The sequence below is a fragment of the Anticarsia gemmatalis genome, chromosome 1 (assembly GCF_050436995.1).
Source record: "Anticarsia gemmatalis isolate Benzon Research Colony breed Stoneville strain chromosome 1, ilAntGemm2 primary, whole genome shotgun sequence".
Classification (NCBI taxonomy): Eukaryota; Metazoa; Arthropoda; class Insecta; order Lepidoptera; family Erebidae; genus Anticarsia; species Anticarsia gemmatalis.
The window spans coordinates 3,188,865-3,216,734 of NC_134745.1; the positions used below are offsets into that span (position 1 = coordinate 3,188,865).

General features: G+C 34.2%; 2 protein-coding genes across 2 annotated transcripts; one reads left to right on the forward strand and one right to left on the reverse strand.

The window, feature by feature from the left end:
• The first annotated feature begins 1,482 nt into the window (after positions 1 to 1,482).
• LOC142987902 (uncharacterized) lies at positions 1,483 to 11,590 on the forward strand. The gene is made up of 13 exons (XM_076136860.1): positions 1,483 to 2,107; positions 2,173 to 2,336; positions 2,700 to 2,899; positions 3,423 to 3,537; positions 3,632 to 3,831; positions 3,964 to 4,217; positions 4,302 to 4,556; positions 4,718 to 4,862; positions 7,538 to 7,689; positions 8,511 to 8,690; positions 8,933 to 9,075; positions 9,386 to 9,583; positions 11,021 to 11,590. Exons 1-13 carry the CDS (start codon positions 1,825 to 1,827, stop codon positions 11,273 to 11,275), a joined length of 2,544 nt encoding a protein of 847 aa, XP_075992975.1. The 5' UTR covers positions 1,483 to 1,824; the 3' UTR covers positions 11,276 to 11,590.
• Positions 11,591 to 27,492, reverse strand: LOC142987910 (apolipoprotein D-like). Its single transcript, XM_076112971.1, has 5 exons — positions 27,382 to 27,492; positions 15,310 to 15,438; positions 14,191 to 14,321; positions 13,552 to 13,739; positions 11,591 to 13,147 (listed from the first exon to the last, which is right to left on the reverse strand). Exons 2-5 carry the CDS (start codon positions 15,436 to 15,438, stop codon positions 13,005 to 13,007), a joined length of 591 nt encoding a protein of 196 aa, XP_075969086.1. The 5' UTR covers positions 27,382 to 27,492; the 3' UTR covers positions 11,591 to 13,004.
• Between the last annotated feature and the right edge of the window lie 378 nt (positions 27,493 to 27,870).

Genomic DNA, 27,870 nt, shown 5'->3' on the forward strand with positions numbered 1-27,870 from the left:
TACAAAACAATTAAGTAGTAACACGAAATATTTATTGTTGATTTAAATTCAGGCTTACTAGAATTCGAATATAAATAAAACATAAATGTCAAATATGTTGTAGGTACTGTTTTGTTTCTTAAATATACTATACATACATACATACAAAAGTATTTTGCAGTGAAAATAATATCAGATTATAAGCAAAGTAATATTATTATAGATATACAAACATTTTAACATGATAACATTATTTCTCAGGAATTTTTTTTTACTTCGACATTCGTCACACTGACGTACCTACCTATTTTTTTGTATAGAAGAATGTAACATAATAAAAAATAAATATTTAGGTTAATGTATTTATGCTTTGTTGTTAATTAATACTCTCTATATAAAATAATATTCAACTCACATTTATACATTTTAGTACAGCTATTCCACAACAGATGGCGTCTAAAACGGTATTTGTATAGTTACTATATTGTCATACAGATGGCAGTATTATTACAACTATAACAAAAAAAAGTCTATAATATCAAATTCATTCTTATGAGTATATTTTCGATACACTTATTTTGAAGTTGTTAGATGTTAGAACATAACTAAATTAGAACATTACGTTATAATTAATTGAGGTACATATTTTTAAACAAAAGCATTTGCTTAAAACTACTTAGGTCGATTGCATAATGCTAAGAAAACAGCGTGATTAATATTTATTTTACATTTATTTTAATTTTAAACATAGTTAATTAAAAATGTTATATAACTTTTTAATTGATACCTGGCATCTGTTGAAATATGTGTACTCGTACATGTTTACTGGTAAAACCTACTGCATCCAGTAAGAACAACACATACACATTATATACTTTAAAATTCATTGTTACTAAAGCATATTAATCGTTAGAAGGAAATGTACAAATAGTTCTATTGTCATATTAACTATAAAAGGTAAGGCATCAATCCAAGATATAATCATATAAAATATAATAAGCATTGTGAATATTCGGCGATTACAGACTTACCTAAAGTCTAAACAAATATAAAAATAAGGAATATTTCTAAGGAAAGTTATAAAAGTCGGAACAATCTATGCAAAACTATTATTGGCTTTACAGTCTTCTGCGTAGTAATACGTAACTACCGACACAAGGCAGGCACGTACCATACAAGGCTTATAAAGGATAAGGAATTTCTAAGAATAGATCAAGATTTCGAGAACTGGTAGTAATAGTTATCAAAATATTTTTATTAAAATACAACAAATATTGTATTAAAAAAACGCAAAGTACACAAACATAGCAACACACTTTTAATATTTAGAATCCCAATATCAGTCGCTGAACAAAAAATAAAAAAATAAAAAATAAATCAAAGCCAACTTACAAATGGCGAGCTGCAAAGTTCGCACTAATTCGCGATCCGCGCGATCATCTCGGGAACTAAAGGAGTATCGGGCGCCCCGACCCCAGCCATTAGCCACAAGGTCTTCGGATCGCCAGCCGATTTAGCCAGCATCCCCACCAATCGCCGTGACACTTCTTAAACGAAGGTAATTTGCTATTATTTGTAAATTGGTGTACCGAGCGACGTCCGCCGCGAACTGGCCGCGTCGCAGTCGCTCGGGAGCACGGGACCCTCCCTGGCTCTCCCGTTGGCTCCGAGCACACGTACGCACATTCTCAATAAAACTACAACTCGGTGAAGAACCCTTATGTAAATAATCGTCACACCACTGCTCCGACAGCCTTTGCTACCGAATCGAGCGGCAGTCGATAAGATAGAGCCCACGAACAAACATCCTTTCGTTATGAAAATGTGAATGTGAGTGATTTGGATATGGCAAAGACTGCTGACGTGAAGAAAAATAGTGAAGACGATTCAACCATGGAAGGAGACAGTGAGGAAGACACGGGGTGCGCCAAGAGGCTGATGGCCTGGATGGGGATCAACCCGAACCTGATTATGTTAAAAGTGACTCTTTTTGTAATGTATGGAGCCACTGCATCCCTCTTGCCGTATTTGACGATACACATGCAGAGCATAGGACTTACTGTGCCCGAAATATCTTTTGTGTATTTAGCTCTGCCGTTTACGACCTTCTTAAGTCCACCGATAACCGGTAAGTTTGAATATTTGAGACAAAAAACTCTTTTTGCAGAAATTTCAGAATTTCAATGGTTGTAGGATTTCTGGTGGACCGTTTCGGCGAGTACAAGCCGGTCGTGATCACCGCTCTGATCCTGAATGCCGCTTTTCACCACTCGCTGCTTCTAATACCTCACCAGGAGACGCCGGGGATGATGCCATCGGCTTACGTCATGCGCCACCCCATTAGGAACACTGTTGAGGTATAAATACTGACATTGTTTCGAAATCGACCCCTAAAGACATTGGACCTTGTTTCGTACTAGCACGGTATACACCTAAGAATTTAAGCAAATCGTCGTCATCCGGCCTCAGGGCGAATTAACTAGTAGTGTCTTGTGAGCCTGTATCTCTGAATTAGTTAAGGGAATTAAGCTAAATTTATGCATGTTGGACTTTACCCTTGAATGCTATAATGGGCCATCCGTTGCGAACCTATAATTTTAATTCAAACGCATTAAAACAAGAATTCGTAAGGGAAGGCCACTTTATCAACTGATCTACGCGTGATAACTACTGTAGAATAAAGGATGTATGCGATCTTTTACTGTGTGATTTCTTTTTAGATTTGGTGGAGTCCGTGCCCGAGCAGAGAATGTCCCGGTGAGGACGAAACAGTAGATTTTGTTCTTGATCGTTGCGTAGATTACTGTCAGTTGTACAGACCAGCCACCGAGAGTCCTTCAAGCGATCCTTCCGATGACAAAGACGATCTGGACTTTCACATTAGTCATAAGATTCAACCGCCGAATCTGTCTAATGCTAGGTATATTGTCGTTCTTTGTTCTACTCTAGATGCATACATAACAGATAGAGCGATATTTCAGTATAATTCAAATGCCAAGTTGCATTGTTAGAACTTTTACGTACATTACCCCGTCAAATAATTTGTTAACTTAATATATTCATATAACTTTGATATTCATTACGTTTAATGCGCAGCAGTAATCATGTAAATTACGCTATTACTACATTAAATAACGACGATAACAATGTGTTCGAGTTTCAAGCAAACATTACGGGGTTTGCTTACTAATTTGAAACTTTGTTCTCCCTGAAGTTTATTATTGAAGAATTTCTCAAAGGAAATTGGTTCTTGAAGCGTCTTTATCATGGCAAAAATTATATTTTTATAATATGATATTAATGTAATGTCTAAAATTGATTATGACCAACTTCCTCGTGTCCCAGATCTCTTAACAACTCGTTTCCTTCTTTCAAAAAAGGGATATCTGTTTCTTTTTGTTAAGAAGGAAATTATGCGTTTGTTAGCCAGTTCCTTTTTGCAGCGGTGTGTTAAATATAACTGATGACGAAGAATTCACCGACGCAGCTTACTTTCTTATTGAAGTGCACGATGATTTGGAAGAACCTAAGGAACAACTCGGTATCGAAATGGAAAGAGTAAGTAAATAAAGAACAAAGCATAATGCGGTTGATTTACGAAGAGATAAGAATAAACACATTTGAAAGTATTAAATACTTGCGTGTGTTTTAGGATGAGGACGACCAAATAACAGATTTTAGATCAAGATTTGAAGAAAAACACTTAATAGCTCAAGGTGTAAACATAACAGCGTTAGATAAAGAGGATCTACGGTGCGGTGGCCTTGTGATGTTGCACAACATGACCAAGTTGTCCCAGCAACGCCTCGAAATACTATCTGCAGATTGCATGGTACAAAAATGTGCCTTCAGGTAATGTAGCAACAGGTGATTTAATACCCCTGTTTGATTATAATATTATTTATAAGCCAACTACTTAATATTTATCTTAAGTTTGCACAAACGGTGGCTATCTAAAGGTAAATTATCATCGGAATATTACAGGAGAGGCGGCCCTGATACCTGCCCACCGGACTACAAGGAGAGCGACGATAAGACCTTCTATATTTACTTTTTCTTGAGATTTATGGGGACCATCATGCTGTCAGCCGGCGTCACTATCATGGATCCTATAGCCCTAACCATGATTCAAAAGTACGGCGGCGATTTTGGTAGAGAAAGGCTTTTTTCTAGTATCGGAATGGCCATATTTTCCCCTATCACGGGCATGCTTATAGATATGAGGAGTAAACAAGTTGGTACGTACGGCATCTCGTAATACACGTAGTTATCATTAATGCCAATAGTGTTACTAAATGTTTACATCGGTTTGTTGATTACAGGTTACACCGACTATTCGGCTGCGTTCTATACATATGACGTGTTGCTTCTGATATCGGCCGTTACCGTCGCCGTCATGCCCCTCGGAGCTAAGCTACCGGCCGACAACCTCCTACGCGACCTGGTCAACATTATCAAAATGCCACACATAATCATATTCATCTTTTTCCTGTTCGCGTTAGGAAACTTTTGGGGATTTATCGAATCTTATCTGTTTATTTATTTGAGGGAATTAGGAGCACCCAATTTCTTGTTAGGTAAGTTGTTATTTCAATAAGGTGTAATCCTTATTTTGAAATCAATGTTAACAAGTGGGGGCGTTTCAAAGTCGCAGTCGAGTTTATCAGCGCAAACAATCTGTGTAGTGGTCATTATGTGGTTTGTAGTATGTTCTATATCGAGTGCATCGTGTGTCCAGGAATAACCGTGACCGTGGGCACTCTGAGCAGTATCCCGTTCCTCTACGGCGCGGACGCCATCACCGCTCGCATCGGCCACGTGAATGTCATCATCGTCGCGTTCTTCTCCCACGCAGCGAGGCTCGTCGGCTACTCGTTTATCGAGTGAGTATCTCTCGTCCTCGTCTTCCGCATTTACTAACGTGTCCGTAATCCCACCACGTGACTCTGTTTGTGTGTGTTTAATTTATGTTTTATTGTCCGTTAAAGCTGCAGTGTGATAACGTCCTTATTATTTAGATAGTCTGCAATGAAAACATTGGTAGCAAATATGAAAATAGTTGTTTGGTAAATAAAGTGTACACTGGATTCGGTTCGTTCGTCCAGTTTGCTCGCATGTTGTTCATAACTGACGTTAAATGACATAACAATGGTAGTACGATGTGTTAAGATAAAGCATGGAGCACTCACTTATTGTCTACGCACAATTGTGCTAATATAGAGCATCTGATAAGTTCAGCCCTGGCAGTGACATATTTAGATACAATCCTTACGAGTAGTGAACAGTTTACAGCTCATTCTGATTGACCGAAGGATAAACTGACGTTGAGACACTACGATCAAAATATGTTTGCTATCGTAATCTTTCTCACGAATCAGTTCATCCTTCACAAACAAATGAATCTAATCAAACTTGCTTATTGGCATTCTTAATACCAGTTGTATATAATTATAATGTTTTCTTGCATTCCCATGCATACATCACTTGTATTACATCTTGATTACAATTATCTATACTAATATTATAAAGCTGAAGAGTTTGTTTGTTTGTTTGTTTGAACGCGCTAATCTCAGGAACAACGGGTCCGATTCGAAAAATTATTTCAGTGTTAGATAGCCCATTTATCGAGGAAGGTTATAGGCTATATATACATCACGCTACGACCAATAGGAGCAGAGCAGCAGAAGGAAATGTTACAAAAACGGGGAAAATTTTGACCCATTCTCTCTTATGTGACGCAAGCGAAGTTGCGCGGGTCGGCTAGTGTCCCATATAATAATATAATCGAATGACTAACAACCATTACCTTTGCTTAAAGTGAAAAAAAGCGGAAGCGATTCAGTAGATAAACTCTAGCAACATAACAAAGAAAGATTACCTGTTTATGTTCACAACTCTATACTTAAACCTAAACATAATCCTAAAAAACGGTTCAAATGGATTCAGTGGACCGGATCTCAGCGGTGTCCTTACGCATTAAATCACCATTTCCAAGATGAATGTATTTACGAGGCACTGTCAAGTTTATGAGCACAACGATGGCGCGTGGGACGAGACTATCAAACAGTTACCTGATAGAACATACATGTTCTACAATGAACCACTTACTGGATTATTCCTGTTTCGTATTTTCCGAAAGAGACTTGACGTAGACATTTTTACGAGAAGCTTTAAAAGAACTGACTGACGCTGTCGAAATTGGACAGACATTTAAACTTTCTTATCAAAACAATTTTATACATATCCTTTTTGGGATTTCGTACCTAAAGGGTAAATGTATCACACTAATTACGCAGCCTGTCACCAGGCTGTATTTTAGGAGTCGTGATAGTAAAACAGTTGAAATTTCAACAGTGTTTTTTTTGCCCGATCTATTTTTGATAGCCGAGTGGTTTAAGTTGGCACCTCCCACGCAAGTGGTCGCAGGTTCGAATCCGAGGCAACACACCAATGACTTTTCGAAGTTATGTGTGTATTAGAAATAATTATCACATGCTCCAGCGGTGAAGGAAAACATCGTGAGGAAACCTTGCATGCCTAAAAATTTGTTTAATACATTTATTGAGGGCATGCAAAGTCCCCAACCCGCACTTGGCCAGCGTGGCGGACTCAAGGCCTAACCCCTCCCTCATTACGGGAGGAGACCCTTGCCCAGCAGTGGGACATTAATGGGTTAAATTTATTATTTTTATAGCCGCGATAAATTGTAAAAAAAACAGAATAGAATAAATATTTTACTTTGCTTTTATACAACAGGCGTGACTTCTAAAAGAATTCAGGATCAAAAATTCAAGTCTTAGAACCTAATTCGTGTTTAGTTCTGTTTAAAACGGTAATTATCAACGATACTCTCGTTGTGAGTCGTAAAAAGGTACAACAAACTCTTATTTCAACAAGTTTTTGTATAATTCAAGTTTATAGTCTCGTTAAATAATAGTGTGCTTATATTGTGTGCAGTAAACAAAGTTAGTATTACAAACTAGGTGAGCTTGTGTTGTATTTATCAGATGCGTGATTTCCTATTTATGCCAGATTGAACTGGATAGCGATGCAGATCATATTTCTAGATGACATTGATAGTAGAGACTACAAAAGATGTACTATGATTGTTTTTAAAATGATTATAAATACTGATATTATTTATTATGTTTTGGCGCTATTTAAAAAATGTTTTCTGGGTGAATATTAACATACAGCAACCGGATTCAATCGAAACAGTTAATATAAAACAGTATTTTCTGAATTTAACCACGTAATACCTTTAATATGTGCCGACTGCCGACAGTAGATCATCTTTTGCATATCGTATTTTTTAACAAAGTCTTCATCCTAGCCTTATTTCTCTGTAACTTACTGATGATCATCATTATTGACTTGTGTCCATCTACTGCAGATGATTCGGGTGGCGTCAGACAGAGGAATATTTGTTAAGAAAGAACATCTTCGTTTGTGGCTTAAAATACCTATGTAGGAGTGTTAACTGCGACTGCATTTTGATTACTTGATTTATCATTGATGACACGACCTTGGGTAAAAATGACTTTTTGATTATTCACAGGAACTCCTGGTGGTGCTTTCCGTTTGAAGCTATGGAGTCGTTATCAGTGCATTTAATGTGGGTAGCAGCAGCTACGTACTGCGCTATGTTGGCTCCAAAGAGTTTACTTGCCACTTTGATCGGAGTGTTGGGCATGGCGCATTTCAGTCTTGGTACGTTATTTTAAATGGTTCATAGAATGATTTGGGTTATTTCGAAATTGAGGGCTTTATTTACGGAAGGTCACTTGGGGGTAATTTCATGGACACAATTATAGGTGTGAATACTTTGTGCCTTCGGTACAAGACAAAGCTTTTAGAAAAAGCGTTGTACGCATTGAATAGATTGTCGGATATAATCCAACTACATTTTTTTAAAGTGTTTAGTTGTTAGTAGATACTATAAGCAAACTGAAACAACACCTGTATCATGAACCATTTATTTGCTATAAAAACGACAATTCTAAGTAATGAGTAATAAAACAGGAGGCTGTTTGAAGGAAAAGACAAATACGAATACACTGATATTAATATCTTTAGGCAAATATTGAAAAATCTAAGCCACGGCATTACTTTGTACGCTACTATTCGAATTGAGATAACATTGACGTCATGTGAAAACATTCTAAGCTTCAGACTGTGTTTTGTTTATGTTAGTCTGAGAAAACTGTCTTTTTCAATATTTTCTAAGAAAACAAAGAACAAAAGTGAAACGTAGCAAGAGTACCATGACCTGGCTAATTAAATCACATATTTGCCGAAATTGTTTGTCACACCTGCTAAAGAAATCCGTCATCAAAAAACATGGAGGTAAACGGATTCTTTCTTTTTCATGCCCTGAAAAGTAATTTGGAACAAAAAACACAAAATCATGATGTGAGTCAATCTTGGAGCAGCATTTGTTGAAAAGAGAATAATCAGAGCATTAACTGATTGAGTAACCATAAAAAACACTTTTATAGAAGAAACTACTTACAAAAGTCTTTAATTCCTAGGTCGGGGTAGTGGCAGCTTCGGCGGTGGTCTCCTCATAGCCTCCCTGGGAACAAGAGAGGCGTTCCGCTACATGGGCCTAATCGCGTTCCTTGGAGGAGTCCTGTACGGTCTACTGCATTACTTCTGGTTGAAGAACATCAATATGACGGGGATGCAGGATGCTTGTGAACCGGACACTGGTAAGGAAATACATAAAGACGATTTCTAAGTTATAAAGCTGTTCATATTCCTGATATCAAAGGGAACTCCTGCATTGCTCCGCCAAAAGGCTTCGTGAGATTGTAAATAATAATTTTTGCATGATGGTCACAAACTCACAAATACTTTATTCAAACTACGTGTAGATCAGATTTTTAATAATTTTCTTTTTACTGAATTCATATGTAAAACAAAGAATCTTAGAAACTCATAATCCTTCTAGAAAGTGGAGAAGGCGATAAGCTGAACGGAGAACCGTTGCGGAAGGATGCTGAAACCATGATATCTTTGGAGCGTCTTCACATGATCACGAGGTTCAACCCACTTGGCTCATTGCATTCGTTACCTAGAGGCTCTCGTTCAAGGGTACGTATAAATTGATTGTTAAATTGACGTGAGTCCGGATCTCGAGTAGGCAAGCTAGGAGTACCCACATAGAAAATCTTTTCGTTGCTTTCTTACCTGCAAAAGCGATACATCCCAATGGATAGGTTTCTACTAACTGAATTCTAGACTGCAATCAGTAAAGGTTAAGTAGAACCAATACTTCAGTTAATTACAAATTTAACCGTTATACAGAACTCTTCTTTGTGTTATAGCCACCTTCTGTCCATACTTTCATAGAAATAGATTTTCTAAACAGATTTCAACTTGACTCTACCAATCCACTTTCCAGTTCTCCCAAGGCGACATAAACGAGCACTGCCGCAGTCGCAGCGGCAGCAACAGTCAGCGTCGTGGCAGCAACTATGAAGGGTCTGCTTCCAAAGTGGACCTGCTTCGTTCAGCTCTGGAGATCAGTCACCATCATACGGGCAAAGGGCATATTTCCAATCCAGTACTGTCTATTAGCCGGCCTAGTAATCATTATAAGGTGAGGCTTCATTTTTGATTGAAGACTTTTCTTTCTAAAACTTTGATCAACAAATAAAGCTGCTTTGATATCTTTAAAACTTTTTTGTTACCAAACCAAGACAGTTCTTAAGAGAAATGTTTTGAGAGTAAAGTAATCCTGTAGGATCAGGTAGGTAATATCTCTGCTCAACTACAACTGACAGCGCTCACTTGATATTAAAATATCCCTATAATGAAAGAAAGTAAAACGAATGTTGTTAATTAAATAAAGTTATCTAGCGATAGAAAAACCGGGCCTAAAAGATTTATACAGGTATTTGATGAAAAGATACGCTTTAATTAGATTTACATCTTCCACGTGAGATGACTATCTTGTTTCCTGTCTTATTAATAACCGCTCTGGATTTACGTATCACGCTATTTGTAGCTAATAATAGCACAGCCAATTATCTAGACAGACATAATCTTAGACTAGTATTTGACTTTCATTTCACTTGATTGCTTCGGAAATTTCAATTAATTTTTTTATTGTCTAACAACTTAGTAAAGTGATTTGCACGCAAGTTTCTTGGCTGGCGCAGGAATAAAGATTCAGAATTTAGCAAATTAGTGACTCGCAAGCTTATGCAGCTGATGGGGGACTGCTTGATACAACTATTTTATTTTTAAAATAAAATATCCAAAGCTACTAACTTTAATTTAGATAGATCGTACACGCCAAGGCTACTGCTAAGTTGTAGAACTATAGATTGTCGTGTGCCATAATAAACTTGAAATTAATTGTATATAAGAATGAAAAACCAATTACACGAACAGATCACTGAACTTGAAGATAAAATTAATCGTAAAGTAAATCTAGAAAACGAAAAAGCAAAAACATTGATACATTTTGAATCCTTAGGATTTAAAGTCTTAGCTATTGATAATGTTATAGAACTTTTTGTTGCGTAAATAAATTGTGAAGGCTATAAATAAGTTGAGATTATTTAATTAGTTGATTCTTGTTCAAATATAATGAAACCTTGCTGTGATCTTACGTTTTATGCTTTTATTTGTTCTCTGTATCTTCCATTGTGACGTGGTATTGCTAATTTATTACCCTGATTATGTTACAACGTTGCGGCTTAGGTAAAAAATAATGGCAATATTTGATAGGAAGCTTTTCTAGTGAGATAAATAGAAATTACTTTATATCGCGTGACTTTGTTGCTAACGATAACAGGAACAATCTCTTTTGTTCCGGTTTTCGCTTGAAGATCGGACACATTCCTGGCTCACAGCAATCAAGTTGGTAACTGACATATTAATTTACCTTCTGGGACAATTCATGTCCAGTCTGTTAAATTATAAAGAAAATCGATAAACAATAATAAACATACATACACAATAATTCAAACATAGTACCCATCTCTTCCTTTTTGAAGTCTATATAACTAATAGAATGATATCTTTACAGCAAGCCCATAGTGCTCCAAAACTCGGCCTAGCAGGACTTGTACAACGCACAAACATCTCGCAACCAGCTCTTTCCGAATACGACCCGAGGCGTCGTGATTCCATCCCGGAAGAGGCCGAAGAAGACCGACTGGCTGTCCCGGCGAAACCTCCGACAAAGACCAAGAGTGACAACATACCTCCTCCACCCACCTATGATGAAGCTATAGGGGAACATAGGAAAAGTTGGCACTCCGATGACAGTACACCAACTTAGGGAAGGAAATCTAGTGTTCAAAAACCCTGAATCATATAATTTTCGACTTTTCGTCACAGCTACTCTTGAGCGTAGCATGAAAAGTTCGTATGAGATTTTCTATATTACATTTTTTGTTTCGAAGGCTTCGACTACGCCCAAGAATACGCCATTTTAAATGTATAAAGTTTAACTTAAGGTTACAAAGTTAAGTTAGAAGTTCGCAGTAATTTTAATCGCACTATTTTTATGATAGTAGTTAAAGTAAGCAACTTTTGTAAAGGCTTTAATTTATTTAAGTTGTAGATAATGGATAATATACATTGTTGTGAATTATACATCGTTTTATTACTAACCTTACGGTACTAAACTAACAAAATAACAATAAACCTATACTACTTTGATACAAGTTACAATATTTTCAAACGTCACTCAACTTTAGTAGTGCTTGAAGGTATAAGTTGAAAACTTACTTCATGATGCGATAGAAGAGAGTAGACAGCGTATCGTTGTGACGGTTTCTGAGTAATACTATTAAATAAATATGTAATACCCTCCGTAGTTTGGTGTCTTTGTGAGGAAAAAATATGTAGGTAATGCCTCGCTACCGCAGGTATTTCATATTTTTTCCTCACATGCATGTATAAGGCTTCTAAATTGTACTTTAAAAGTATTTAAATCGAAAACATTGTAGAGCAAAAAAGTTAAGCACAACTTAAATTCGAGTGACATTTTTACTTCTCAATTTAGACAAATCAATACAGCATTCAAAAAATTTAATATCTTTTTTTACATTATATTGATATAATACCAATCTATGTATATTTATAGACATGTACTTAAAGGTGCTTAAGTAAAAAGTAAGTATTTCTCAAAATATATTAACACTTGTATAACAGGAACTAAACTATGAACAAGCCGGTATCCATTTTCATAAGCTTGCTTTCGTCAAAAGTACAGTCAGCTCCAAAAGTCGCTGAACATATATTATTCAATGTTTCGAAACCCTTTATTTGTAGCATTGCATATTCATCCATCGAGAAAACATATGACGTTGATTGAAATGATTAATGCCAACTAATTGTAACCGATTTTGTTCATGTATTTATTAAAATTTGGTAATAAAGAGGCTTTGAAAATATGAAGTTGTAAAGGGACTTATGGAGCTGACTGTACAATACAATAAGGTCATGATAATGGACACTAAAGTTTTAAGACTACAAATAATAAATGCATGACGGCTAATACGGCATTACACTTTTACAGAAAAGAATGGAATATAAATATGTAACTTAATGCTGAAAGTTCTTTCACAATTATTAATTTTATGTGAAAAGTTGAGAGGATTTATGCACATTGCGTGTTTACATATGAACATTAACCCCCAGTTTCTGAGTACATTTAGCGGTAGTTTATCTATTCAATAGCGTTTTTTAATATGAGTTTTAACGCTATTAAATAGATAAACTACCGCTAAATGTACCTCAGAAACCGGGGGTAATTTAAGCATAAGATCCGATAACTTAGTGATAATTTAGAAGTAACAGCAGCTACCGTTACTTGAAAATTATCATAAACATAGTCGTGTAAATTATATTTACACAAACGATTTCGTAGTATCAACATGCGTTGATGTTCTATGACAGTGTCGTTTTATAGAAATGTAACGACATTCTAAGTCTGCCTATTCACTTTATATCACAGCATGGTCTATGCCAGTATCTTAAGTCCTACGTCAAGGTCAATGTCCTCAGTTGTCACTCTTGGGGCACTCTCTCTGGTTCGTTCTGATGAGGTAAGCTCGGCTTATATGGTTCTTATCCAGGACTGAATACGCCTTCTCCATTACTTCTACGGGAGGATTACGCTCTCTCGTTAGGATCCATGCGTTTCCTGAAAATTTGAGGTAATAATTGAAATTGACTAAAAGTTTGAGGAAAAGATTTAGACCAGAGACCAGGACTGCTTGTACAGCTTTGTGCTTTGTTAAGGCGCTGTATAACATTTACTCTTGTGGCGATGTGTGTAAATTCATGAACTTTATTAATATACTTTTACAAAGTATCATACTGCAGGATATCGACTTAAAGAGCCTACAGAACACGAAGTACATGACTGCCGATCCAAATCTTTTGTAGTTGCCTTCAAAGTCACAAACAACAAAGCTATAAGTAAAATGTATCAGCTAGCCCTCAAGCGGCTGGATTGGGAGACAAAACTTCAAACACGTACAGACCCAGTCCAGCAGTTTCAGATTGAGATGTAGTAGAAATAGTTGTTTCAAAATCCTAACTCACTTGTATGCAATGGTCCAAATTCATAGCAGCTCCAGACGACAGAGTAAGTGTCGTAGTCAGTATCGATGACCCAGTATGGAGCCTCCACGTTGTACGGCAGTGAGGGGAAGGAGACTGCTAACTTGGCTTCGTTAGAGTCTTTGTTCGTCTGTACCGCCTGACCTCGGATCTCTGACTGGACGCCAGAGCTGAAAGTATAATGGTTATTATATAAATTCGGGTTAGAAATATTTACTTTTTAGGAGGTATGGGGATGAATATCTGATTATGGTTTTTTTGAGTAAATATGAATGATTTGATAGCGTTGTATTATTCATGATGATTTTTTAAAGAACGCCGATCATAAATAAGAAAAAGTGAGCCCATTCGACACATCATGTTAATGTAAGTAATAGAGTTTTCAAAAAAATATTCTACTTTTCTTGCTGAAGATATCTCATACATATAACGCTTTTATAAAAATATGTAGCAGCTAGCAGCAACGCAGGTCAGAATCAATTCGCCTTGAAAAAAATACTGACCGGCTAGTATAAACTATTATTATTTTATTCAATGGTCAGATTTCGCCTCAAAAAGAATTTTGGACTTAATGGGTTACTCCTGTACTAGCTTTAAATATAAAAATGTTCTGCTACTTACAGAATACTAGTCTGTTTATTAACAACGCCGATCACTCCCTTCTCCTTGGCGGTGTAGTCTGCTGTAATGCATTTGCCTCCGAACTCAAACACGAAGAAGTACTTCTCAGCCTCATACCATCTGCCTAGGTACTGAAACATTTAAACACTTAAATTAGGTCACCATCTTAATGAAGTATTTAACATGAAAAGTTCCTGTTCTATGAATTGCAATCGACATCTTGATTTTTTGAGATCTGGATCAGGCACGTATATACCTATAATCACCTGGGTAATTATTATTATTTTGATTGAACGGCACGGATATTAAAAATCCAAGACGTAAAAAGTCACACACGAAAGTAGTTGCCTCTTGCTTCTATGCTAAGCTCTTTCTAGTTAACGATATAGATAGAGAAATACATACCTAAAATTTAGGCTTTATCCTTTAAAACAATGGTATACATTATGTAATTGATGCGGGCTGTCTGCCTAGTATAATCTTTGAGCCTCATGAACATAGACTATAATAAAATTTTATTAACATTTCAAACATGAATATTTAAAATTCAATTACAGTCTACAACAAAAATGTATGAGTTAACGATTCATAGAATATTATATCAGAATAAAATATTCATAAACTAGTTATGTAAGACATTTGACCCTGCTACAAAACCTTAACATTTTCAATATGATTTGATGTTGAGAAAAAATATAGGCAATTAGTTTTTTGATATCGTGTCAAGTAATTTTGAGAAGCAAATTAGCTAGCAAATGACCATGACCTATCTGCAATCTAAGTTTTTGTGTCTTTTTTGATCAGATACACAGTTATAGACCAGAGTTGGACTTTGTTTAAGTTGTAGCACTTTATTTAAGCTTAGATCAACACGCGCAATCATTATTGTTGAAAATATATACGTGAATTTAATGTCGGGACTCGAACCTCTCGACTTCTCTCGAACTCGAAAGTAAGGGTCTCGAAAGTAATTTTTGAACGCGTTGTCTATTTTTCTGTCGGATACATAAAGATAGATAGACACTTTCCATAGTTCTGATGTGACTCAGTAACAAACATCTATCAAAGAGTTTAAACTAAGTAAGTGAATACAGATATGGTAATGATAAAAGTACTTACTCGACTAGCATCAAAATTGTCCATAGCCTTGATATCGAGGCAGGATCCTGGCATGATTATCTGCGCTCTGCATAACCTTAGAGACAGGAATCCGCACAGGAATACAGCTATCGCTCTTAGTACTGACATCTGGAATAAGAAAAATATAATATTAGTAAACTAAAGTGCAAAACCGAATGCCAAAATAATATTTATTTATACAAAGTCAGCCCTCGACCGCGGCGAGTGTAACCTGCGCCGAAACGTTATGCATTCTGTCGTGTTCGCGTTAATTTTAGTTTTAAATATTAAACATGTATCGCGAGAGTTATGAAACTGATACATTTTCTAAATAGGTAGTAGTATCGATGGAATGTGCATTCCGAAAGAGTATTTTTATATTATACTAATATACTACTATTGCATTTTATATGATCAAAACATTTAATGTTTTGATCATATAAAATGCAATAGTAGTATAGAAAATGTAGAGGACGTCTTATTTTGTAGGTGGTTACTAGTACACACTGTGGTTACTAGTGATCAACAAACTATAGGTTATAATGACCTGCAACATAATTAAATGCGTGTTAGCTCCAAATTTGATAAACAATGATATTCTTTGACACTTTCATATTAGGACGCATGTATAATTGCAAACAATGAGGAACACGAATTAAGTTACAGTATTTTAATTCGATAGGTTCATTATATCGATTCCTACCAAAATTAAAAGTTTGACTAAAAATAAAATCAAGTTACTTTGTAGCTATATTTTGTCAAGCTTTAATTTGAAAACATAAATAAATTAGAGTATTTATATTTTAAATAGATAATTTTAAAGTAAATGATTGAAAGAATTTTGATTCAATATACATGGATTTAGAGTGTAAATATCATTGAAGTTGCATGGTATGAGGCTGGTCACCTTGGTGACGATGGTGTTTGACGGGTTTTAACCTTCTTATGTTTATAATGCTATTAATAGAATAACTAGCTTTACTTTATAATGTTTATGTAATTTAAACCAAATGTTTAGTCCCATAAAAGTTTTAATAGAAATTAAGGCATAAACCAACAAACAACATTAACTAATTAATTCAAATGTATGATTTTTTGCAAGGAGAATTTAAAATGCATTGTTAAGTTCTTGTTGCTTACAAATAAATTAAATAATTACTTAAAGAAATTACGAAACATTTGAAAGAAATTAAGATGGTGTAAAATAGATACAAAAACAAGTATTTCTTGAGAATCAATCACAGTCCATTTTACCAGTAAAAAATAGCAGTATTTAGGAACATTATATAAATAAGTGATACGTGATAATTGTTTGTCTGTGTTATAGACATCTTATATAGGCATTTGTTTATACACATCGATGCCGACCTTCAATATTTCAAGTAAAACACTGCTTAGTCTGCTTACATCACCGACACTCCTAATAAAATTACTTGTGCTTATGATTCACAAATTTATTACTGGCCTTTGTTATGTTTTTGTTTCTATATTTTAGATATTGTAATTAGGATGAAAAAAATAGCTTTTTGTTGCAAAAACATACACGATTTTTGCTTATTGTTTAAGTGCTTTGAATAAGTTACGCTTTTTGTTTTTATGATTTGAATTAGAGCTAATTTTATACTTAAAAACTATAGCATTAGATGAATTAGTCGTTTGCTCTATGCAAAAAGTTTTGTTGTAGTATAAATAAAGAATAACTGGACCAATGTAATATTGTAATTATTTTTTTTTAATGTCTTAATTTACACTTAGGATGATTGAAATGAGCATCACCGTGCTTAAAAGGGATTATAAAAGGTCAGACATTATTTAAGCCTTAACAACTACAGATAAATCTCTATGAAAAGAGACACTTTAACAAAGCACTATCTTTCATTGCAACCTCTAAAGAAATTCAAAGCTCCACAATAATTAAACAAAAGAAAGACCAGCTTCAAAAGGATAGCAATAAAACTAAAACCACAGTCCATACAATAGTAGCAGACAAAGACATAAAGAGAAAAGAAAATGTATCAGTTCAAAGCAAACGAATGCAGACGGGTCATCAACCAGTGGTACAATTTCACGCCTATTAGCTTCACATGCTAATGGTTTCCTTGACAAGAAATGTAACAGACTGTACTTTGTATTGCGGCTTAAGGCGTGGACCCAGCAAGATATATTATTATGAGCGGCTAGTAGATATTTTATGGACCAAATAAACCTGTACTATATTAAGTACAATATTCTTTTGTTGCCTTTGCGAAGTTTTATTCATCATCTTAGATATTATTGAATGAATACTTATTGTACGATTTAATGCAAAAAAGTCAGTTCAGCAGTATGTCAACTATTTTGCAATGTTCACAAAATATGTTTTACTAGCACATTAATTTACTATTTACAAGCTTATGCCTGGGGTTGTGCCTGCATTGAATTTCAATAAGGTAGCTTACATTTATAGATTTTTTTTATCATACTGTAAATTTTTTATCATAACAATTCAGTCGCATCGACTTGTAAGTACATAAAACGTATAAATAATCACATTCATAATGTATAATATAGTATCGGTAGCTTATCACTAAGACAGAGCCTTTACCGATTGAAAGAGAAAACATGTCAAGTACGGTACAGTCACGCGTGGAAATATCACTCACTTTTACAATGGATGATTTCTCGCTCGAGCCCTGAGCTCTTCAGTTGACAATAAATGATTTCATGGTGATGACATTGCAGTTATATTGCGTGGCCAGTATTATTTTCTTTGGTGGTGCTTACAGTTATTGAAATTGCAGATCTTTATTTATTAAGCTGTCAAGAATCTATACTTATAATAAATCTGTAAAGAGGTCAATTCTGTACATTGAATATATTAAAAAAAAAACTAATGGGGGATGTTTAGTAACGGATACTGATACCGAATCTTCAATTTATAATTTTCTTTTCTGTCTGTCTGTCTGTCCTCCGTCTGTATGTTACGCTGCCACGTAAAAACTACCGAATAGAATGCACTGAAATTAGGTATATGCATAGAACAAGTAGTGGAGCAACTTATAGGATACTTTTTATCGCATAAAATTTCAAATATTTTTTGAAAATTGAAAAAAAAAACGTAGAATTCGTTTAAACATGCGTTTCCCTATAGAGACCATAGATGGCGTTGCAATCCATTTCACAACATTCACATTCAGTTAACGTGGCGCCGGCCGTATCGATACCTGTTGTTAGCACCAACCAATAGATGGCGTTATAATCAGCAACACAGCATGTTTTTCCTAATTAATTTATTTTGATTGCTTTATTGTAAAAAAAATACCTTTGAAACAGGCTAGGCTATAAATGTTGTATGATATATAACACAAAAATGTTGGTTTACGTGGGTCCGGTGCGGTCGGGATATCCTAGATGGCAAACCGAGTAATTTCGTTTGTTGTCGTTGTTCGCCGTAACTAACAGATGACGTTGTAGTTCGTAACACATAACCAAATTAATTGGTTGCATTAAGGAAATAAATTGGATAGCTATGAGACAGACTATGTGGTAAAGTTTTAAAAAATAAACAACGGATGATATATAAAAAATAATTACGGGTTACGCGGTTTCGGACGTATCATCGCAAGTATACATTATTACGCGTGTGAAGAGCTCCGGCGCAGATATGTAGGTCTGTCTGTACCTACAATAATATTCTGAATCCAGACGGGTAAGCAATGGTTAGTCTATAAAAAGGGATTATATTTTACACTGTAAACTGGTACGGATACAGACGAGAGCGGAAAAGAAGGTAACCACAGGAAATCAGGCCTGCCTGAGCCTGTGTCACATTGTGTGCCCTTCGGGTCCCTTTTGTAAATAACCATTCGATGACATGTGTAGGTCTGTGTATTGAGTGCTTCGCAATTCGCGTGCTCAAACGAATAAGCAACAGTACGAAATTCACGCGAGCGGAGCCGCACGGGTCAGCTAGTATTTAATAAAACTATTATGAGTAGAGACTTTACGAAGTGGGATCTATAGAATCTATTTCTTCAAACCCCTTAAATGTTACCTAAATCATTAAACGATGACTGATAAAATGATGATCATGTCAATCATGCACTATGTACGAAGTTTACGTAATAAAGGATAATTTTAATTTGAATTCGAATATGGGGGAATATACTTTGTATATAAACTTTGTCATATTAATTTTTAATTTACTTCTTCCAAAGCTTTAAAGAATATCGGTAGCAATTTGTTTAGCATGATCAGTCAGTATAGTTGCATTGAACCAATATTTTAATTTGACATTAAAAATGGCCTATACATAATTTTTATGTAAGAAATTTGAATATAGTCACTTGGCCTTGATTTTAACCGGTTTTATATTTTTAATTGATCTAACAGTTAGCTGAGGAAATTAAATGATAAGGGTGATAACATTAGAACGAAAAAAAGTTTAGTACTTACCTATTATTATTGAAAGTGCATGAATATACATAGAGAGGTTGACCTAGATAGTTAAAAAAATAGACTTTTTATCATATATCACCATAACATCTCGTAAGTTATTCTGGAAAATATGGGTGAATTACTAAATTCAGCTGATTAGAAAAATTCGATAGCACTTTGCTGGACTCGGAAATCGAACGGAGACTCTAATCGGTAGTCAAAAACATTGCCGTAATTATTTAGTGAGATACTTTTTCAGTAGCGATCCGTAAACATACCACGAGAATAAGAAATTTCTTAATGCCCAGTTATTAGATTTATTGTATTTTTTAATAATTTTATGTATATTAGGTTAAAACATAATCTAGCCCCTAGAACTGGTTAACGGAATCTGATTATTATTGGATTGCGGAAGATAACTTAATATTTGCAAAGTCAGTTTACACGCGAGCAAGGTTGTGGATAGAAGCTAAACTGACTCAGATATTATATTAGTATGAACAAGTTCTTTTGGTAAACACAGTATAAGTACTAGATAATTTTTCGATTTACCAAAAGCGAATTTAATATTTGAAACTTGGATTTTACCTACTTAAATAAGATAAATTATGTTATTTTATTGTTGTGTATAATTACCTAAACAGACAGTTGAAAATGTTATTTGAAGTAGGTATTATATTAATAGAGATTTCACTCCAATTTTTAAAAACTTTGGAGATTATAAACAATATTTTCATAAGCTATTTTATAGATCTATACTAATATTATAAATCTGAAGAGTTTGTTTGTTTGATTGTTTGTTTGTTTGTTTGAACGCGCTAATCTCAGTAACTACTGGTCCGATTGGAAAAGTTCTTTCAGTGTTAGATAACCCATTTATCGAGGAAGGTTATAGGCGAGGAAGGGTATATATATATATATCATCACGCTACGACTAATAGGAGCAGAGCACCAGTGAAAAATGTTACAAAAACGAGAAAAATCATGGCATGGTCAGCTAGTTAAAAATATGTATCAATCAACGACCTGTCAATGTATACCACAACCCAATAAATGCAGATAGAGAGATTGATATCCACAGAAATCAAAAAACATCTGTAGTTTAATATATATTCAAACCTGACCTATATTGCATGTAATATTTAACTACATGTAGTTCATTCAGTAGTAATAGACGGGTAAGTTCACTCGGTCACTGTGTTACTATGAAGCAATACATTGCATCGATTGTATGTAAATAGTATGTTTTAAATATCTACTTAGTAACATTGACCAAATTCTTTTAGAAATTACCATAGTGTCATATTGAAGTTAGTTAATTGACGCATATATAATTAGATAAGTATACACATTTGCAAAGTATTTCGAATAATATGTGTGTTAGTTTTAAGTTTGATTGTCAAGAATTCTCCGTATAATTTATTAATTCACTAGTTCACCAGGTTACCAGGTTGTAAAAGCCAGCTCCAGAACTTCTATAGATTTCTCAAATTCACACGACTTTCCGTAAGAACTAGTATGTAAGTATGACTATCTCAAATAACGATACCGATTCGGATCTGAACTTGCGGAAACAATGATGAAATAAAAACAATATTCTTCATTCTCACGCTAATTCTTACATTTCCTTAAAATGATGATTTCTGCACTAAGAAATAAGAATGTCGTGAGAATTTTATACAAAGTTCACACAGATCTGAAAGAACTATCTGGATGTATAGAAGCGAATCCAAAACCCCTACGCTCAATTCTAGCAGGTTTTTTTCTATTATATACTGTCAAGGCAGTAACAATCACCTTAGCCCCTGCATTTCGAACGTCATCAAAATGACACAGTATCCCAATAACTTCATCTCTTTTTAATATCTATAAATATGAATAAGAAAGTTCATAATAAATTCATAAACATCACATTCACATCGTCAGACAAAACTTTCGCACAAAGATACATGTGTCCACTGCAGTAAGAAAGCTTCGAAGTGATCCAGGCCAAGAGAAATGTCAACAAGAGTGAAATCACATGCATTATGTACTGTTTTCTTAGAAGGTTTTATCTTATAGGCAATGAGTACAAAAGGGACGTTTGTATGCGTTTTATGCATGAACTGGTTTAAGGTTAGTCGTTTGTGTGGTTTTTGAAAGGGACATAAAGACTTATTAACTAGACTGCACGATTCTGCATGTTTTTGTTATGCGTCTTCAGGTATTTTTTTTAGTTTTATATGTGGATTAAGAGGTTTACAAACTACGAGCCCTGATTAGCTTGCAATCAGAAGAGCATGTGACTCCGGGTCCAGAGATTTGTCTTTATTATAATTTACTTTCCACGGATAAGTGTCGTATCTATAAAATCTCATATGATTTCTTGCATATAAAATTTTGTATGAATATGTTTATCTAGCTAAAAAAATAGCTTACAACCTTTCCCAGCACTGAATCTGTAACTTTTCAAATTTCCTGTAAATCAGCCTTATAATATCCTGAAAAGTGGTAGAACGATCAACAGGTAGAGCTATTTACGCCATTTTATCATCAATCTATCGCTATCATACATAGTTGTAGCAAAATATCATATACAAATATTGAATAAAGCCGTGCAGTGGGTCAACATTGTCCTTAGTAAGTATGCTAGCATTACGGTACCGCATAACGGTTCGACAGATCGCACAACGGATAATGAGCGAGAGCGATTCACGAGATGCTTTCCACTGCAGATTATACCTATGTAGGTATAAACTATATGCGTATGCATCTGTCACATCTTCGTGATATTGAAATGAGTGAAAAATGGGTAAATAAGGGTAGTTCGTGTTATCCATACTACAAGTTATAATGTGTAAACAACTAAGCCAATACAAAATTTTACTTGTTTTACTGATTGTGTAAATATTTTTGGCACATCGATCTAGTAATTTCGTGAAAATGATTGAATATACAATTTAGAAAATGACACGTCATATTATTTTTTTATTTTTGTCATCATCATCATCATCATTGGCCTGTGTCCATCTATTGCAGATGATTCAGGTGGCGTCAGATAGAGGAATGTTTGTTACTATTTTTGTAGCGCGACATGTAATCTCTATCAAAGTTGAACCTTATGATTATCGAAACATATCAGACCTTGTGCATCATTTCATAATAATTCTTCAAACACGAATTAAACCAGCAATAGCATGAGTGTATACATACATAGATCAGTTTATAGTTAATTTGACATACGTAGCGTCTAAGGGTACTTTGCGATGACAATGGACGAGTTAGGAGTATCATTGAAGAGTATTGTGAGTAAATCAGAACACTATTATTAGGTCAAGATTGAGGAACAGTAGAATCACGATGTAGAAATTTAAATTTTACCGAATGTTTTCATGATAAAAATAAAACAACATAAACAAAGAAAATAAAGAAAATAGAGAAAAAAGACATGATAAACAAGGAAAATAAAGAAATTTCATTCCACCAAATTGTTTGGTTCTTATCAATGCAAATAGGTTGTTTTTTCACTGTAGCTAGTTATCAAAGTAAACTAGTTTAAAAGTATAAATTGCTTTTTTGTTAGACATTCGAGTACGAGTCGAGTACTAAAATTTATTGCGAAATATTTTATAGATTTTTTGTACTTAATGCATACTTATCTATATCAAATACTGTTACTAATTAGTATGTTAGTAATTAGAATAAAATAAAAAATGTCAACTGCAGTTGAAGTGAAAGTTGTTTTGATTTTTTAATTTCTTAGAACATAAGCTGGACAGAAACCAGACTAAAATATTTTTTGAATGTTGAAAGATACATACTTTGCCTTTTATATTTATATAAGATACTTTATTTTTAGCCTTTTCCTCTTAAATATTTAGGTAAAACTATTTAGTTAAAGGGCTTCTTTTGTGTGTATACAAGATTCATTAATGGTCTTCACCACAAAGCTAACCTCTTTTAAAAATTAAGAACAATGCTACTCATTAGGTAAGTTTTAATTTCAAAACAAATAATGTCATTACTTCATAGTTAAGTACTAAAACTCATTATAGTTTTGTATTCTTTGGAACAAAAATTACAATATGACCCTTCATAGTTCACGGGGTTAAGCAGAAATCATTTAAAAGGCTTTGTTGACAAATCATAACCATGGTTTTAAAATGTCGTTAGGAAGCCAAACAAGCAAACTTTGGTAACAGTTAATAGTCCGGCAATAAGGTTTATTAAATGAACAAAAATATATATGCATGTTTTCCTAGAATTGTATTGCATAGGACCACATTCAAATACGTATGTGCTAAATATAATAATTTGTCGGTATGATTGTAATAAAAAACCTCAACTTTTTGCGGTCGAATAAAAAGACAAGGAACTTAATACAACTTGGTTCTAAACTGAGTCAGGTGCTAGATCATTCTATGATCAGATTACTTAATTGTTATTAGCGTACATAAGATTTTTTTAAATGGCGTAATAAAAGACTGGGAATGTTTTGATATCACTAATTCTCACGGGCTGTTTTGTCAGAAATCGGAATAGTATGATATCTGTGAACTTTATGGGATTATGTTTCCTTTCGAGACAGTTTGTAAGAGTATTTATATTGATGATTGCTATAAGTACTCGGTGTGTAAAATGCTAGTATTTCGCTTTTCAATTGCCTACTTTAAAATATATTTTACGGAATAAACAACAGTTTCTCTAGTTCATACTTATTAAAGCACAAGTCTCTGTTAGTGTTTTATGGCTAAACGGTTGAATTGTTTTTCAAAATTCAAAATGAGTGGAACAGAAGGTTTTTTTGCTATGTCATTTGAGAGTCGGAAACACTCGTGATCGCATTCTTATACGTTTGAGTAAAACATTGCATAACATGATAATTCGCACGCTCTTGACAATGAACTATGATATTTGATGCAAAAAAACTGTTTTTGCTAGCAGTAGGTACCGTTTATTTGCCCTTACTTTAGTTATGTAATAATGTTATTTCCTTATAGTAACTATGTATTGGCTTAGTGACTGGTATTATGTCTGTCACGGTCTGCCGGTCAGTATGGGCCTCTTAGGAGAGCAGGCTTTAATTACAGATTGTGTTGTTATTAGCTGTTAATTACTAAGTAACATGTAGTAATCTCTAGACACGATACGCATTCGTTTACGGGATTACAAATAGCAATATTTTTCTCGTTTGTAACTTAACGGCGACTCTACGAAAATAATGATCTATAACAGTCCAAATAAAATGTATAGTAATCAGAAATAAAATTAGCAATATGAAGTTTAAATTCATGGCTCTTTAGATACGTAACTGTACAATCATTTGTACCTTTAAACCCCAAATAGGGGTTATTGACCCTTATCCATTTAAGTCAGAATAATCATGAAAAATCCAATAATGATGAGGCCATTCAATTAGAACATGCAACAAAAAAATATTCTTAACTCACATGACCTGTAATTTCCTACAAAATCAAATCTATCAAGTATATTTTTTTATATAATATATGGTATTAAGCTGTCTTAAAATAACTGTATGTATGGTACAAAGTAATAGGCAGTAAGTTCAAGGCACTGGTAAATACAAGAAAGTTGTGAAGCCACGGCATTGACCTTTCGTATAGATTATGATCAACTTACACTTTCTATACTGTTTAGCTATTTACCAGTCATGCTGTTTGATGTTATTGAATAGAAAAAATATTTGAGAATGATTGAATAAGCTTTTAATAGAAATGTTCTAGAGATATTTTGTTACGGTGTAGTGAATGTTTCGACACAAGGAGATGGGGTATGTTATAGACCCTGATGACAGACGTACTCTTTTTCAACAGAATATTAAACATCATCGAACTTTTATGATGTCTAATTTATTATTATAAGAAAAAAATATCGATTTTTTTGTCTCATTATTTTTGTTTATATGTCAGTATTTGACTTAAAAAATTCTTTCACTAGTTAGGAAGCACCATTATTTGCGCGGCGAGGCTTTTATTCATAAAACCTTTCGGACGGAAACACTGAGGTCAGTTTGCATTTATACGAACGTACTTATTAGGATATGCTTTCTATATATTTTTATACGACATTAATACATTTTAAAACCTGTTTTATATGAAAGTACTTTCGTTTTGACTGCACACTCTCTTATTAGGCTGCAGTAGGTCATGCCCAAGTCTGCATTTCTTTCGAAAGCTTTTTATTAATGATTAATAACATTTGACATTATCTTTCGCCCGCGACTTTGTCGGCGTAAATGGATTTTACGAGGTAAAAAGTATCAAATGTGTAAATATATGTTATAAATTGTCTGTGTATCAAATTTCATGAAAATCCGTTCTTTCGTAAGTTACAAACAACCATCCCCACAATCTTCAGCATTTCTAATGTTTGTAGGATATGAGTGTCAGTGCGAAAATCTTATGCCATTTAGGCCAAGTTTCAGTCCTCTCTCTAAGTTTTGAGCCTCTAAAACGGGTAGCTTTGACGCATTTAGGGACTTTTATAAAGATTTGATTAAATAAATTACATTCATTATGTCCACCAGAAACTTGTCAGGAGTGGAGAGTTGTTGGCATTGTAAAAAGGACACGTATCTGACAACTAGTTCTAATCTACAAACTAATAATCTTATTCAAACTTCCATGCCTGAGTTCAGTGGTATAAATAAAATATTAATGACATCAAGCAAATGGATGTAAAATTAGAAAATATTGCATATTTTTAAGTAGATATATTTTCAATGAAGATGGTGTAGAAGGAGAAGTGGCGTTCCGTGATATCTGGTGATTTAATGTAGAGTGTATATATTTTCAATGGCTACTGAAGCAAGTATGGGAAAATTTATAATACATTAGTGATTTACGACAAGCCGGATAGTGCCAATTACTCTTTGCTATTATTTTGAAATGAGTCATACAACATTACATAATTATAATATTTGATCAACATCATATTAATACCACGTTCAAATGATGAAAAACAATCTCTACATTCTTTGAAATTAGACACATTTGAACCGATTGCAGTATTATAATAAACCTAACAGATTTTGATTTTTGATTCCTCTTTGAAATGCACTATTGCTTACCGGTTTAACGGTACATTGACCCAAGATTACATCTTGTTTTAAAGACAAACCTTTATTCAAGCATTCGAATTAAATCACCGATATTTTTTAAGTCTCATTTTTGTCGATTTAGGATGACAGCCAAAATGTTTGATAGGAAACGTAACGTAAAGAACGAATTGATTATCGAGAAGCCTTTACTAAACAAATCGGGCAAATTAAAATTCCCGTGACTATGAATATTCTAGAATTTAAAATGATGGAAAAGAATTCCATTTGAGCTATGTTGTAAGTTCAAAATTGATTAAAATTTCAAATAAATTGATCCCATGAATGGGCTTCCCTGGTCATAGGACTTTACCGGTAACGAAAAAGATGTAAGGCTTTGAATAAGTTCAAAACCAACTTAAAGAAAAATAATATAGTAACTAAAAGTACGTATAACATTAGTTTAACTAAAAACATCGCTATAAAACCCAAAATTTGTTTAAAGTATTCTTAAAATTTACCTAAAAACAATGCTAATCTTTACATCTTACTTATTAACTGTTATAAAAACTCAAGAAATTCTTCAGTAGTAGTCAATATCAACATGTAAACAAAGTTACCTTGACTCGCTCCACGATATGTTCTAGTTATATAACACAACACTACACAGGACCGCTCGCACTGACTGTTGCATGCCGTTTGTCAGAGTAGGTCTGTTATTGTGCTCTTCGATCCTCACACCAGCTGATTGCGTTCAACGCGTACGCAGGGAATTGATTAACCCGTTTCTGAGCACATTTAGCGGTAGTTTATCTATTCAATAGCGTTGAAACTCATATAAAAAGACGCTTTTTTAGACAGAGGCAAGTAAACACAGATTAACCCCCGATTTCTGAGGCACATTTAGCGGTAGTTTAATTATTCAATAGCGTTTCTTTTATATGAGTTTCAACGCTATTGAATAGTTAAACTACCGCTAAATGTACCTCAGAAATCTATGTTTACTTGCCTTTGTCTAAAAATTTTTCGTGATTTTCTATAATCTAAGGATGTTCCCAACCCTCCTTATTTGTACATAATTTTAAGTATGTACTGTTAAACAGACTTAT

Bases quoted from the DNA above. Each gene is read 5' to 3' on its own strand.
- LOC142987902 (XM_076136860.1), top strand. From the start codon at position 1,825: ATGGCAAAGACTGCTGACGTGAAGAAAAATAGTGAAGACGATTCAACC. The intron at 2,108-2,172 runs GTAAGTTTGAAT...CAATGGTTGTAG, and splicing joins CTTAAGTCCACCGATAACCG to GATTTCTGGTGGACCGTTTC. The intron at 3,538-3,631 runs GTAAGTAAATAA...CGTGTGTTTTAG, and splicing joins TCGGTATCGAAATGGAAAGA to GATGAGGACGACCAAATAAC.
- LOC142987910 (XM_076112971.1), bottom strand. From the start codon at position 15,438: ATGTCAGTACTAAGAGCGATAGCTGTATTCCTGTGCGGATTCCTGTCT. The intron at 13,740-14,190 runs GTAAGTAGCAGA...TTATACTTTCAG, and splicing joins AATAAACAGACTAGTATTCT to CTCTGGCGTCCAGTCAGAGA. The intron at 13,148-13,551 runs GTGAGTTAGGAT...TCAAATTTTCAG, and splicing joins ATTTGGACCATTGCATACAA to GAAACGCATGGATCCTAACG.